Here is a 15,586-nt window from a genome sequence, read left to right on the forward strand (position 1 = left end):
AGTATAGTCCTTACTCCTCTCCTTCTTATGATTCTCAGTACCTTGGGTATGAGAGGCAGAGGAGGGAACACATACACTGACTGGTACACCCACGGTGTTACCAGAGCGTCCACAGCTATTGCCTGAGGGTCCCTTGACCTGGCGCAATACCTGTCTAGTTTTTTGTTGAGGCGGGGCGCCATCATGTCCACCTTTGGTTTTTCCCAACGGTTCACAATCATGTGGAAGACTTCTGGGTGAAGTCCCCACTCTCCCGGGTGGAGGTCGTGTCTGCTGAGGAAGTCTGCTTCCCAGTTGTCCACTCCCGGAATGAACACTGCTGACAGTGCTATCACATTTTCCGCCCAGCGAAGAATCCTTGCAACTTCTGCCATTGCCCTCCTGCTTCTTGTGTCGCCCTGTCTGTTTACGTGGGCGACTGCCGTGATGTTGTCTGACTGGATCAGCACCGGCTGACCTTGAAGCAGAGGTCTTGCTAGGCTTAGAGCATTGTAGATGGCCCTTAGCTCCAGGATATTTATGTGAAGTGATGTCTCCAGGCTTGACCACAAGCCCTGGAAATTTCTTCCCTGTGTGACTGCTCCCCAGCCTCTCAGGCTGGCATCCGTGGTCACCAGGACCCAGTCCTGAATGCCGAATCTGCGGCCCTCTAGAAGATGAGCACTCTGCAACCACCACAGGAGAGACACCCTTGTCCTTGGTGACAAGATTATCCGCTGATGCATCTGAAGATGCGACCCGGACCATTTGTCTAGCAGATCCCACTGGAAGGTTCTTGCGTGGAATCTGCCGAATGGGATTGCTTCGTAAGAAGCCACCATCTTTCCCAGGACCCTTGTGCATTGATGCACTGAGACTTGGCCTGGTTTTAGGAGATTTCTGACTAGTTCGGATAACTCCCTGGCTTTCTCCTCCGGGAGAAACACCTTTTTCTGGACTGTGTCCAGGATCATCCCTAGGAATAGAAGTCGTGTCGTCGGGATCAGCTGCGATTTTGGAATATTGAGAATCCAACCGTGCTGGCGCAGCACTATCTGAGATAGTGCTACTCCGACTTCCAACTGTTCCCTGGATCTTGCCCTTATCAGGAGATCGTCCAAGTAAGGGATAACTAAAACTCCCTTCCTTCGAAGGAGTATCATCCTTTCGGCCATTACCTTGGTAAAGACCCGGGGTGCCGTGGACAATCCAAACGGCAGCGTCTGAAACTGATAGTGACAGTTCTGTACCACAAACCTGAGGTACCCTTGGTGAGAAGGGTAAATTGGGACATGTAGGTAAGCATCTTTGATGTCCAGAGACACCATATAGTCCCCTTCTTCCAGGTTTGCAATCACTGCTCTGAGTGACTCCATCTTGAATTTGAACCTTTGTATGTAAGTGTTCAAGGATTTTAGGTTTAAAATTGGTCTCACCGAGCCGTCCGGCTTCGGTACCACAAATAGTGTGGAATAGTACCCCTTTCCCTGTTGTAGGAGGGGTACCTTGATTATCACCTGCTGGGAATATAGCTTGTGAATGGCTTCCAATACTGCCTCCCTGTCTGAGGGAGACGTCGGTAAAGCAGACTTTAGAAAACGGCGAGGGGGAGACGTCTCGAATTCCAATTTGTACCCCTGAGATACCACCTGAAGGATCCAGGGGTCCACTTGCGAGTGGGCCCACTGCGCACTGAACTTCTTGAGACGGGCCCCCACCGTGCCTGAGTCCGCTTGTAAAGCCCCAGCGTCATGCTGAGGACTTTGCGGAGGCGGGAGAGGGCTTTTGTTCCTGGGAACTGGCTGTTTGTTGCAGCCTTTTTCCTCTCCCTCTGCCACGGGGCAGAAATGAGGCGCCTTTTGCCCGCTTGCCCTTATGGGGCCGAAAGGACTGCGCCTGATAATACGGTGTCTTCTTAGGTTGAGAAGCTACCTGGGGTAAAAATGTGGATTTTCCAGCAGTTGCCGTGGCTACCAGGTCTGATAGACCTACCCCAAATAACTCCTCCCCCTTATAAGGCAATACTTCCATGTGCCTTTTAGAATCCGCATCACCTTACCACTGCCGCGCCCATAAACCTCTTCTTGCAGAAATGGACAGCGCGCTAACTCTTGATGCCAGTCGGCAAATATCCCTCTGTGCATCACGCATATATAGAAATGCATCCTTCAAATGCTCTATAGTCAGTAATATACTGTCCCTATCTAGGGTATCAATATTTTCAGTCAGGGAATCCGACCACGCCAGGCCCGCACTGCACATCCAGGCTGAGGCGATTGCTGGTCGCAGTATAACACCCGTGTGAGTGTATATACATTTTAGGATATTCTCCAGCTTTCTATCGGCAGGTTCCTTTAGGGCGGCCGTATCAGGAGAAGGTAGTGCTACCTGTTTAGACAAGCGTGTGAGCGCTTTATCCACCCTAGGGGGTGTTTCCCAACGTGCCCTATCCTCTGGCGGGAAAGGGTACGATGCCAATAACCTTTTAGGAATTATCAGTTTTTTATCGGGGGAAACCCACGCCTCATCACACACTTCATTTAATTCCTCGGATACAGGAAAAACTACAGGCAGTTTTTTCTCACCAAACATAATACCCATTTTAGTGGTACTTGTATTATCAGAGATATGCAATACATTTTTTATTGCTTCAATCATGTAACGTGTGGCCCTAGTGGAAGTCACGTTTGTCTCCTCATCATCGACACTGGAGTCAGTATCCGTGTCTGTGTCTGCCATTTGAGGTAACGGGCGTTTTAAAGCCCCTGATGGCGTTTGAGACCCCTGGACAGGCACAAGCTGAGTAGCCGGCTGTCTCATGTCGTCAACTGTCTGTCGTAAAGAGCTGACACTGTCACGCAATTCCTTCCATAAGCTCATCCACTCAGGTGTCGACTCCCTAGGGGGTGACAACTCTATAATAGGCAATTGCTCCGCCTCCATCTCATTTTCCTCCTCAAACATGTCGACACAATCGTACCGACACACCGCACACACACAGGGAATGCTCTGATAGAGGACAGGACCCCACTAGCCCTTTGGGGAGACAGAGGGAGAGTATGCCAGCACACACCAGAGCACTATATATAGACAGGAATACCACTATAAAATGTGTTTTTCCCTTTATAGCTGCTGTTAGTATTAAAACTGCGCCAAATTAGTGCCCCCCTCTCTTTTTTACCCTTTTCTGTAGTGCAGGACTGCAGGGGAGAGTCAGGGAGACGTCCTTCCAGCGGAGCTGTGATGGAAAATGGCGCCCGTGTGCTGAGGAGATAGGCTCCGCCCCCTTCTCGGCGGCCTTTTCTCCCGCTTTTTGGTGAGTTCTGGCAGGGGTTAAAATACATCCATATAGCCCTGGGGGTTATATGTGGTGTATTTATGCCAGCCAAGGTGTTTACATTGCTGCTCAGGGCGCCCCCCCCTAGCGCCCTGCACCTTCAGTGACCGAAGTGTGAAGTGTGCCTGAGTAACAATGGCGCACAGCTGCAGTGCTGTGCGCTACCTTGTTGAGGACTGATGTCTTCTGCCGCCGATTTTTCCGGACCTCTTCTTGCTTCTGGCTCTGTAAGGGGGCCAGCGGCGCGGCTCTGGGACCGAGCTCCGAGGCTGGGCCTGTGTTCGGTCCCTCTGGAGCTAATGGTGTCCAGTAGCCTAAGAAGCCCAAGCTGGCTGCAAGCAGGCAGGTTCGCTTCTTCTCCCCTTAGTCCCTCGATGCAGTGAGCCTGTTGCCAGCAGGTCTCCCTGAAAATAAAAAACCTAAAACTAAACTTTCACTAAGAAGCTCAGGAGAGCCCCTAGTGTGCACCCTTCTCGGCCGGGCACAAAAATCTAACTGAGGCTTGGAGGAGGGTCATAGGGGGAGGAGCCAGTGCACACCAGGTAGTCCTAAAGCTTTACTTTTGTGCCCAGTCTCCTGCGGAGCCGCTATCCCCCATGGTCCTTACGGAGTTCCCAGCATCCACTAGGACGTCAGAGAAAGTACGGTTAGTAGTTTCCTTTATCCGTCCAGGCCAACGCAAACATGTTCTGCAGGGGATGCAGTCAGTTTACCGGCTGTCGGGATCCTGGAGTTCAGGAGACCGACGCCGGAATCCCGACACCCGCCGATAAACCGACAGACGGAATACCGACACCAGCCTGCTTTTCCCACTGGGTTGGTGGATCCACGCTACCAACCGAGTGGGAATAGAACCTGTGGCGAGCGCAGACAGGATTTTGGCAGACAGGATGCCGCTGTCGGTATAGTGACCGCCGACATCCTGTCTGCCGGTACATCGTATGTATACCGGTAAAACAGGTACAATCTTCTGAGACTGGAGAGTGTTGCCATTTACAATGCTATGCTACGGACGTTTACCTCAGTAAGTTAGATGCGCTGCACATAGTGGTATTTTTCATATAAATGGTTCCTTGCACCGTCTACTACATTATACCACAATCTGGTAAATGAATGTTATGTACAGTTAGTAAATTATGAAACAGAACAGACAGGGACGTTTAACACTGTACAGCAGCGGTTCTCAAACTGGGTACCGCGGGAGACTTGCAGGCAGGGCCGTATTATCCATTAGGCAGTCTATGCTGAAGAGTAAAGGACCCACAGGAACTAGGGGCCTGTCAATACTGTGACCTGCGCAGTGGTTAAAAGCACTTTGACCCTGATGGATGGGGGAGGGTGAGAGTGTATCAGTAGTGCACTAGCACTATTTCAAAAGAGAAAAGGAAGAAAGATTGAGCTGTGCGTAAAGACGCCAGCAGACTTTATTTCATCTGGGTATCGATGCCCGTGTCAATACGGAAAGTGTAAATGATGGCATGAGCTTTTCTTCCCAGCTGTAGAGGGATGAAAGATTGAAGTGCCGGAGGGGGCTGAAAACACCTGAAAGATTAGGAGGCAGACCATGGGTCATTGCAATAGGCAAAACCAGTGGTGGTGGCTGCCAATCATAAAAATAAGAATTTACTTACCGATAATTCTATTTCTCATAGTCCGTAGTGGATGCTGGGGACTCCGAAAGGACCATGGGGAATAGCGGCTCCGCAGGAGACTGGGCACAAAAGTAAAAGCTTTAAGACTACCTGGTGTGCACTGGCTCCTCCCCCTATGACCCTCCTCCAAGCCTCAGTTAGGATACTGTGCCCGGACGAGCGTACACAATAAGGAAGGATTTTGAATCCCGGGTAAGACTCATACCAGCCACACCAATAACACCGTACAACCTGTGATCTGAACCCAGTTAACAGCATGATAACAGAGGAGCCTCTGAAAAGATGGCTCACAACAATAATAACCCGATTTTTTGTAACAATAACTATGTACAAGTATTGCAGACAATCCGCACTTGGGATGGGCGCCCAGCATCCACTACGGACTATGAGAAATAGAATTATCGGTAAGTAAATTCTTATTTTCTCTGACGTCCTAGTGGATGCTGGGGACTCCGAAAGGACCATGGGGATTATACCAAAGCTCCCAAACGGGCGGGAGAGTGCGGATGACTCTGCAGCACCGAATGAGAGAACTCCAGGTCCTCCTCAGCCAGGGTATCAAATTTGTAGAATTTAGCAAACGTGTTTGCCTCTGACCAAGTAGCTGCTCGGCAAAGTTGTAAAGCCGAGACCCCTCGGGCACCCGCCCAAGATGAGCCCACTTTCCGTGTGGAATGGGCTTTTACAGATTTTGGCTGTGGCAGGCTGAATTGTACTACAAATCCAACGAGCAATAGTCTGCTTAGAAGCAGGAGCACCCAGCTTGTTGGGTGCATACAGGATAAACAGCGAGTCAGATTTTCTGACTCCAGCCGTCCTGAAAACATATATTTTCAGGGCCCTGACCACGTCCAGCAACTTGGAATCCTCCAAGTCCCTAGTAGCCGCAGGCACCACAATAGGCTGGTTTAAGTGAAAAGCTGAAACCACCTTAGGGAGAAATTGAGGACGAGTCCTCAATTCTGCCCTGTCCGTATGAAAAATTAGGTAAGGGCTTTTATAGGATAAAGCCGCCAATTCTGAGACACGCCTGGCTGAGGCCAGGGCTAACAGCATTACCACTTTCCATGTGAGATATTTTAAGTCCACAGTGGTGAGTGGTTCAAACCAATGTGATTTTAGGAACCCTAAAACTACATTGAGATCCCAAGGTGCGACTGGAGGCACAAAAGGAGGCTGTATATGCAGTACCCCCTTGACAAACGTCTGGACTTCAGGAACTGAAGCTAGTTCTTTTTGGAAGAATATTGACAGGGCCGAAATTTGAACCTTAATGGACCCCAATTTTAGGCCCATAGACAGTCCTGTTTGCAGGAAATGCAGGAAACGACCCAGTTGAAATTCCTCTGTAGGGGCCTTCCTGGCCTCACACCACGCAACATATTTACGCCAAATACGGTGATAATGTTGCACAGTTACATCCTTCCTGGCTTTGATCAGGGTAGGGATGACTTCATCCGGAATGCCTTTTTCCTTCAGGATCCGGCGTTCAACCGCCATGCCGTCAAACGCAGCAGCGGTAAGTCTTGGAACAGACATGGTCCCTGCTGGAGCAGGTCCTTTCTTAGAGGTAGAGGCCACGGGTCTTCCGTGAGCATCTCTTGAAGTTCCGGGTACCAAGTCCTTCTTGGCCAATCCGGAGCCACGAGTATAGTCCTTACTCCTCTCCTTCTTATGATTCTCAGTACCTTGGGTATGAGAGGCAGAGGAGGGAACACATACACTGACTGGTACACCCACGGTGTTACCAGAGCGTCCACAGCTATTGCCTGAGGGTCCCTTGACCTGGCGCAATATCTGTCCAGTTTTTTGTTGAGGTGGGACGCCATCATGTCCACCTTTGGTTTTTCCCAACGGTTCACAATCATGTGGAAGACTTCTGGGTGAAGTCCCCACTCCCCCGGGTGGAGATCGTGTCTGCTGAGGAAGTCTGCTTCCCAGTTGTCCACTCCCGGAATGAACACTGCTGACAGTGCTATCACATGATTTTCCACCCAGCGAAGAATCCTTGCAACTTCCGTCATTGCCCTCCTGCTTCTTGTGCCGCCCTGTCTGTTTACGTGGGCGACTGCCGTGATGTTGTCCGACTGGATCAGCACCGGCTGACCCTGAAGCAGAGGCCTTGCCTGACTTAGGGCATTGTAAATGGCCCTTAGTTCCAGGATATTTATGTGAAGTGACGTTTCCATGCTTGACCACAAGCCCTGGAAATTTTTTCCCTGTGTGACTGCTCCCCAGCCTCTCAGGCTGGCATCCGTGGTCACCAGGACCCAGTCCTGAATGCCGAATCTGCGGCCCTCTAGAAGATGAGCACTCTGCAACCACCACAGGAGAGACACCCTTGTCCTTGGAGACAGGGTTATCCGCTGATGCATTTGAAGATGCGATCCGGACCATTTGTCCAGCAGATCCCACTGAAAAGTTCTTGCGTGGAATCTGCCGAATGGAATCGCTTCGTAAGAAGCCACCATTTTTCCCAGGACCCTTGTGCATTGATGCACTGACACTTGGCCTGGTTTTAGGAGGTTCCTGACTAGGTCGGATAACTCCCTGGCTTTCTCCTCCGGGAGAAACACCTTTTTCTGTACTGTGTCCAGAATCATCCCTAGGAACAGCAGACGTGTCGTCGGAATCAGCTGCGATTTTGGAATATTTAGAATCCATCCGTGCTGTCGTAGTACTACTTGAGATAGTGCTACTCCGACCTCTAACTGTTCTCTGGACCTTGCCCTTATCAGGAGATCGTCCAAGTAAGGGATAATTAAGACGCCTTTTCTTCGAAGAAGAATCATCATTTCGGCCATTACCTTGGTAAAGACCCGGGGTGCCGTGGACAATCCAAACGGCAGCGTCTGAAACTGATAGTGACAGTTCTGTACCACAAACCTGAGGTACCCTTGGTGAGAAGGGCAAATTGGGACATGGAGGTAAGCATCCTTGATGTCCAGAGAAACCATATAGTCCCCTTCTTCCAGGTTCGCTATCACTGCTCTGAGTGATTCCATCTTGAATTTGAACCTTTGTATGTAAGTGTTCAAGGATTTCAGATTTAAAATTGGTCTCACCGAGCCGTCCGGCTTCGGTACCACAAACAGCGTGGAATAATACCCCGTTCCCTGTTGTAGGAGGGGTACCTTGATTATCACCTGCTGGGAATACAGCTTGTGAATGGCTTCCAATACCGCCTCCCTGTCGGGGGGAGACGTTGGTAAAGCAGACTTCAGGAACCGGCGAGGGGGAGACGTCTCGAATTCCAATTTGTACCCCTGAGATACTACCTGCAGGATCCAGGGGTCCACTTGCGAGTGAGCCCACTGCGCGCTGAAATTCTTGAGACGGGCCCCCACCGTGCCTGAGTCCGCTTGTAAGGCCCCAGCGTCATGCTGAGGACTTGGCAGAAGCGGGGGAGGGCTTCTGTTCCTGGGAAGAGGCTGTCTGCTGCAGTCTTTTTCCCCTTCCTCTGCCCCGGGGCAGATACGAGTGGCCTTTTGCCCGCTTGCCCTTATGGGGACGAAAGGACTGAGCCTGAAAAGACGGTGTCTTTTTCTGCTGAGAGGTGACCTGGGGTAAAAAGGTGGATTTCCCAGCCGTTGCCGTGGCCACCAGGTCCGATAGACCGACCCCAAATAACTCCTCCCCTTTATACGGCAATACTTCCATATGCCGTTTGGAATCCGCATCACCTGACCACTGTCGCGTCCATAACCCTCTTCTGGCAGAAATGGACAGCGCACTTACTCTTGATGCCAGAGTGCAAATATCCCTCTGTGCATCTCTCATATATAGAAATGCATCCTTTAAATGCTCTATAGTTAATAATATATTGTCCCTGTCCAGGGTATCAATATTTTCAGTCAGGGAATCCGACCAAGCCACCCCAGCACTGCACATCCAGGCTGAGGCGATTGCTGGTCGCAGTATAATACCAGTATGTGTGTATATACTTTTTAGGATATTTTCCAGCTTCCTATCAGCTGGTTCCTTGAGGGCGGCCGTATCAGGAGACGGTAACGCCACTTGTTTAGATAAGCGTGTGAGCGCCTTATCCACCCTAGGGGGTGTTTCCCAACGCGCCCTAACCTCTGGCGGGAAAGGGTATAATGGCAATAATTTTTTAGAAATTAGCAGTTTTTTATCGGGGGAAACCCACGCTTCATCACACACCTCATTTAATTCATCTGATTCAGGAAAAACTACGGGTAGTTTTTTCACACCCCACATAATACCCTTTTTTGTGGTACTTGTAGTATCAGAAATGTTCAAAACCTCCTTCATTGCCGTGATCATGTAACGTGTGGCCCTACTGGAAAATACGTTTGTTTCCTCACCGTCGACACTGGAGTCAGTGTCCGTGTCTGGGTCTGTGTCGATCTGAGGTAACGGGCGCTTTAGAGCCCCTGACGGTGTTTGAGACGCCTGTACAGGTATTAGCTGATTTGCCGGCTGTCTCATGTCGTCAACAGTCTTTTGTAAAGTGCTGACACTATCACGTAATTCCTTCCATAAGACCATCCAGTCAGGTGTCGACTCCCTAGGGGGTGACATCACTAATACAGGCAATTGCTCCGCCTCCATACCATTTTCCTCCTCATACATGTCGACACAACGTACCGACACACAGCACACACACAGGGAATGCTCTGATAGAGGACAGGACCCCACTAGCCCTTTGGGGAGACAGAGGGAGAGTTTGCCAGCACACACCAGAGCGCTATATATATATATACAGGGATAACCTTATATAAGTGTTTTTCCCTTATATAGCTGCTGTATAGATTTATCTGCCAATTTAGTGCCCCCCCTCTCTTGTTTTACCCTGTTTCTGTAGTGCAGGACTGCAGGGGAGAGTCAGGGAGCTTCCCTCCAACGGAGCTGTGAGGAAAAATGGCGCCAGTGTGCTGAGGAGATAGGCTCCGCCCCCTTCTCGGCGGCCGTTCTCCCGCTTTTTTATGGAAAAACAGGCATGAGTTAAATGCATCCATATAGCCCAGGAGCTATATGTGATGCATTTTTTGCCCCCTAAGGTGTTTACATTGCGTCTCAGGGCGCCCCCACCCAGCGCCCTGCACCCTCAGTGACCGGAGTGTGAAGTGTGCTGAGAGCAATGGCGCACAGCTGCGGTGCTGTGCGCTACCTTATTGAAGACAGGACGTCTTCTGCCGCCGATTTTTCCGGACCTCTTCTGCTCTTCTGGCTCTGTAAGGGGGACGGCGGCGCGGCTCTGGGACCCATCCATGGCTGGGCCTGTGATCGTCCCTCTGGAGCTAATGTCCAGTAGCCTAAGAAGCCCAATCCACTCTGCACGCAGGTGAGTTCGCTTCTCTCCCCTTAGTACCCTCGATGCAGTGAGCCTGTTGCCAGCAGGTCTCACTGAAAATAAAAAAACCTAAAACTAAACTTTTTTCCAAGCAGCTCAGGAGAGCCCCTTAGTATGCACCCTTCTCGTTCGGGCACAAAAATCTAACTGAGGCTTGGAGGAGGGTCATAGGGGGAGGAGCCAGTGCACACCAGGTAGTCTTAAAGCTTTTATTTTTGTGCCCAGTCTCCTGCGGAGCCGCTATTCCCCATGGTCCTTTCGGAGTCCCCAGCATCCACTAGGACGTCAGAGAAATATGTGGACAAACAGAAGCGCAACCCTGTCCCTCACCACATAATTGCCCCAAGGATAACAAGAAAGCACAATTTACATAATTTAATCATTTTTATAGAGTTCTCAACAGAGTCAAGAAAGTTTGTGAACCACTGGTATACAAGGCACCACTGGTATACAAGGCACCACTGGTAAATAGGGCACCAGAGCAGCTTGTTCACAAGTAGGCCTATTACCTATAATGTTTCAGTATTTAGCAGACAGATATGATCCTGAATATCTTTATCGGCTAAAAGTTAGATCTCTTCAGCCCAAATGACCTTGTGCACCACCAGTCAAATTCACTAAGTAATGTGCACAGCGTACCGTGTGATAACACAGCCACGCCAGGGGGAACGATAAGAATCCGCCATGCTGTAATGATCGCTTAATGCTTCTCGGTTCTAGATCCACTATGAGGTCCCTCATCTTCTTGGGGTTCAGGAGACATCACTATTCGGCTTACTCTATAGTTACCTGGTTGGTGACCACATCATTGTCGCACTCATAGACGCATCTTCCATAAGGACCCGTCCTTAAAGCTTCAGTCAGGGATTCAATATCATATACCCCATTGCTACATACAACAGATGTCGGCCAGCCGAAATTTCCCTGGAAAATATAAGGTGGAAATGAAACATTCATTAGTGATATCGCTTGTAGTCTATAAGGGAAGATGGGTCTCTCTGCAAATGATATAATGATTTGTAGCAGAGGACTGTGTAAAGTAAATGCATAGGGATTTAAAAAGGAAATTAAATGAAAAGACTGAGGGCCTAATTGAGACCTGATCACAAAAGCAAAATCTTCCTCTAATGGGCAAAACCATGAGCACTGCAGGGTAGGGAAGAGGGGGTGGAGGGGGGCAGATATAACATGTGCAGAGAGAGTTAGATTGGGTGGGTTATATTGTTTCTGTGCAGGGTAAATACTGGCTGCTTTATTTTTACACTACAATTTAGATTGCAGATTGAACACACCCCACCCAAATCTAACTCTCTCTGCACATGTTACATTTGCCCCACCCGCAGTGCACATGGTTTTGCCCATTTGCTGATAAATTTGCTGCTGCAATCAGGTCTGAATTAGGCCCTAAAGAGTGGAATCTGACATTTAATACAGAGGATTTCTAGAAAAAGGGGAAACACTCTGGGGGACACTGAAAGGTAACATAAGGAAAAGCTTTTTGCGGTGGGGACTTCAGAGACAGATCTTTAAGAGAGATGTATTTATACAGTATATATAATTTGACAGATGGCACTCTCCAGACTTATAATAGAAGTATTATGATACGCTTACATCACAACTAATGTCAACATTTTGATCCAATCCTGGATCTTTGGCAAAGCACCACACAGGGATTAGCATCAAATAACCCAAGACAAAGCAGGTATTTAAGGCCTCCACTTCCCCCTATCACGAATGCATATTAGATAGTGGTCCAGTCATTCATTAAAGAAATTTATAATGTATAATTCCGCCGCCAAGGCTGGAAAACAGAAAGCCAAGAAAACAAAGATCCAACCTAGATAAAGGTAAGATCAAACTAAGGTCCAGATTTATCAAGCCTTGGAAAGTGATAAATTACACAGTGAGAAACTACCAACCAATCAGCTCCTAACTGTCACTTTTCAAATACAGCCTGCTACATGGCAGTTAGGAGCTGGTTGGTTGGTACATTGGGGCAGATGTATTATCATGGAGAAGGCATAAGAAAGTGATAAACCAGTGATATGTGCAAGGTGATAAAGGCACTAGCCAATCAGATCCTAACTGTTAATTTACATAATGGAGCTGATTGGCTGGTGCCTTTATCACCTTGCACATATCACTGGTTTATAATTTCCTTATGCCTTCTCCAGGTTAATACATCTGTCCCTTTATCACTTTCCAAGGCTTGATAAATCTGGGCTTTAGAAGATAGATTTCATCAGGACCTTCCCTGGTGTACGTCCAAGCTAGAACACACGCACAACTTCTGCCCCATGCAGTCATATCCCAACAGATTACTCTCCCATTCCGGATAAACAGTATCCATGTAATAATCCAGTATGGCCTTTCCAGTCTGTCATGCGCTGGGAGTGGCCCCAGACAGACGGGACAAGTTTGCAGCATAGGGTGAGCAGTGGAGAGAGGGGTTCCTTACAGCCGCACAGGTGTAACAGCAGACCAGGGATGGGGGTTTTAATAGTACTATGGGTCCAAATAATTAGTATATCAATGTATTAGTATAGATTTTGCATATAATGGAACGCATGATAGTACTTCCATAACTATACTTCCAGTATATATTGTTTTCAATTATGTGCAAATGTGGTTTTGGTGTTTAAGCTTCCAATTCCATTTTGGTTTGTATACACCTGAATTACATCATCATGGCACGGTCCCCTCCAGCCTACAAGTGTCATCTTATATATTGCATAAGAACATTCGATAAATGTATTTTAATTATCTTTGAACAGAGTTATACTCCATTATGGTATACTAGTTACCAGCTCGTCAAAATGACGGAACATCAGAACTGTAATGTGAGTGCCCAAACAGAGCAACCCTTGAATTGCTCTGTCGGGTGCAATCTAGTGTCTGTCCGCATGCAAAAACACCTGAATTCTCCCCAGAGAGGTGAGGAGCAGGGTTAGCCTTTTATTATACTGTATAGGATACGTTCTTACATCATTGCCTGATGTTAAACATATGGACCAGATGATATGCCAGTGCCTTTTAAACTTTGTTTTAGGGATTTAGACAAGAAATACACATGGTGTAAATGCAGTTAAACCCCGAATGGCTACAGACTAAGAGGCAGATTTATTAAGCCTGGTGAAGTGATAAAGTGGAAGGTGATAACGCACCAACCAATCAGCTCTTAACTTCCATGTTACAGGCTGGGTTTGAAAAATGACAGTGAGGAGCCGATTGGCTGGTGCGTTCTCACCTTCCACTTTTTCACTTCACCAGGCTTAATAAATCTGCCCCTAAGTAATTCCATATGTATATGTAAACTACTATACGTGTAGGGTGTTAGCAGGTAACAGGTAGTCCCAATGTCTGTACCTAAGATCACATTTAATGGTTCTGATGCCACAGAGCCAGCACTGGGCAATCACAGCACGTGTGCAGCCAGATTATACATTACTGGACTTCAGTGTCTCAAGTTCTAACCAAGTTATTAGCAGTGTCCACACCTAGTGGTGCTCTCATGTCATATATTGGGGTGTGCTTAGTGCATAAAGCTGTTATGTGTGAGATCAACTGATCTGCAGATATACTGTATCTACAAGTGTGTAACCAGCATAAGGGTTGTGTTTATATCCCCTTCAGTCAATGTACCCGGACGTGATGTCCAGTGAGGGCAGAAGTGTGGTTCCATGCCCTTAAAGCGCTGTTACTTTGCCCCAAATCTATGATTTTTTTTTGTGTTATATGGCCCAAAAAAGTACAAACATGCACCCTAACGTGCGTGCTTCGCTCGCCACAGGTTACTATTTCCAACAGATGATGACATCAGAGGGTACATTAACATGAATGGGATCTAGCTGCAACCCCATGCTTAGGGTGCAGGTCCAGCACTAAACTCTAGAGGCGGAAGAGAGCTGTGTCTATAAGGCCGGTTTCTATCGGGATCTATGTCTAGAAGGTTGGATCCTACCGGGATCTATGACTAGAAGGCCGGTTCCTATCGGGATCTATGTCTAGAAGGTCGGTTCCTATCGGGATCTAGGTCTAGAAGGTCGGTTCCTATCGGGATCTAGGTCTAGAAGGTCGGATCCTATCGGGATCTAGGTCTAAAAGGTCGGATCCTATCGGGATCTATGTCTAGAAGGCCGGTTCCTATCGGGATCTATGTCTAGAAGGCCGGTTCCTATCGGGATCTATGTCTAGAAGGTCGGATCCTATCGGGATCTATGTCTAGAAGGTCGGTTCCTATCGGGATCTAGGTCTAGAAGGTCGGTTCCTATCGGGATCTAGGTCTAGAAGGTCGGTTCCTATCGGGATCTATGTCTAGAAGGTCGGTTCCTATCGGGATCTATGTCTAGAAGGTCGGTTCCTATCGGGATCTATGTCTAGAAGGTCGGTTCCTATCGGGATCTATGTCTAGAAGGTCGGTTCCTATCGGGATCTATGTCTAGAAGGTCGGTTCCTATCAGGATCTAGGTCTATAAGGTCGGTTCCTATCAGGATCTATGTCTATAAGGCCAGTTTCTATCAGGATCCATGTCTATAAGGTCGGTTCCTATCAGGAGCTATGTCTATAAAGTCGGTTTCTGTTGGGATCTATGTCTATAAGGTCGATTCCTATCAGGATATATGTCTATAAGGCCAGTTTCTATCAGGATCTAGGTCTATAAGGTTGGTTCCTATCAGGATCTATGTCTATAAGGTCGGTTCCTATCAGGATCTATGTCTATAAGGCCAGTTTCTATCAGGATCCATGTCTATAAGGTCGGTTCCTATCAGGAGCTATGTCTATAAAGTCGGTTTCTGTTGGGATCTATGTCTATAAGGTCGATTCCTATCAGGATATATGTCTATAAGGCCAGTTTCTATCAGGATCTAGGTCTATAAGGTTGGTTCCTATCAGGATCTATGTCTATAAGGTTGGTTCCTATCAGGAAGTTGGTCCTCTGTCTCCAAATTCATAGACAGAAAATTACAGGTACAAAGAAACTGTGGAATGTGGTATAATATTACAATTATGCCATGTCAACGATGGGCCCAATTTTTCATATTTGCCATGGATGCAAGAATACCTTGTTTTGGCACAGAGGGGTACATGTATCAAACCTTCAAAAGAGAAAAGTGTAGAAGTTGCCCAACCAATCATCTCCTGTGGTAGATAAATGATAGCTATAAGTCGATTGGTTGCTATAGGCAACTTCTCCACTTTCTCTCTTACAAAGGATTGATACATCTCCCTTTGAGTGTTTTCTATATAAAGTTCCACGCACTGCTTTGGGGAGGGGAAATGATTCATAAGTTAAAATGCAT

At 47.9% G+C, this 15,586-nt stretch overlaps 1 protein-coding gene across 7 annotated transcripts in view; it reads right to left on the reverse strand.

The window, feature by feature from the left end:
• Positions 1–15,586, reverse strand: part of LOC134966647 (scyllo-inositol 2-dehydrogenase (NADP(+)) IolW-like) — a 455,266-nt gene that overhangs the window by 165,520 nt on the left and 274,160 nt on the right. For all 7 annotated transcript variants that reach the window (XM_063943552.1, XM_063943551.1, XM_063943553.1 and 4 more), the window contains one exon: positions 11,075–11,209. In XM_063943552.1, the coding sequence (XP_063799622.1) occupies positions 11,075–11,209 (135 nt within the window). The remainder of the gene's footprint in view (positions 1–11,074; positions 11,210–15,586) is intronic.

Source organism: Pseudophryne corroboree, chromosome 10 (assembly GCF_028390025.1).
Source record: "Pseudophryne corroboree isolate aPseCor3 chromosome 10, aPseCor3.hap2, whole genome shotgun sequence".
Lineage (NCBI taxonomy): Eukaryota > Metazoa > Chordata > Amphibia > Anura > Myobatrachidae > Pseudophryne > Pseudophryne corroboree.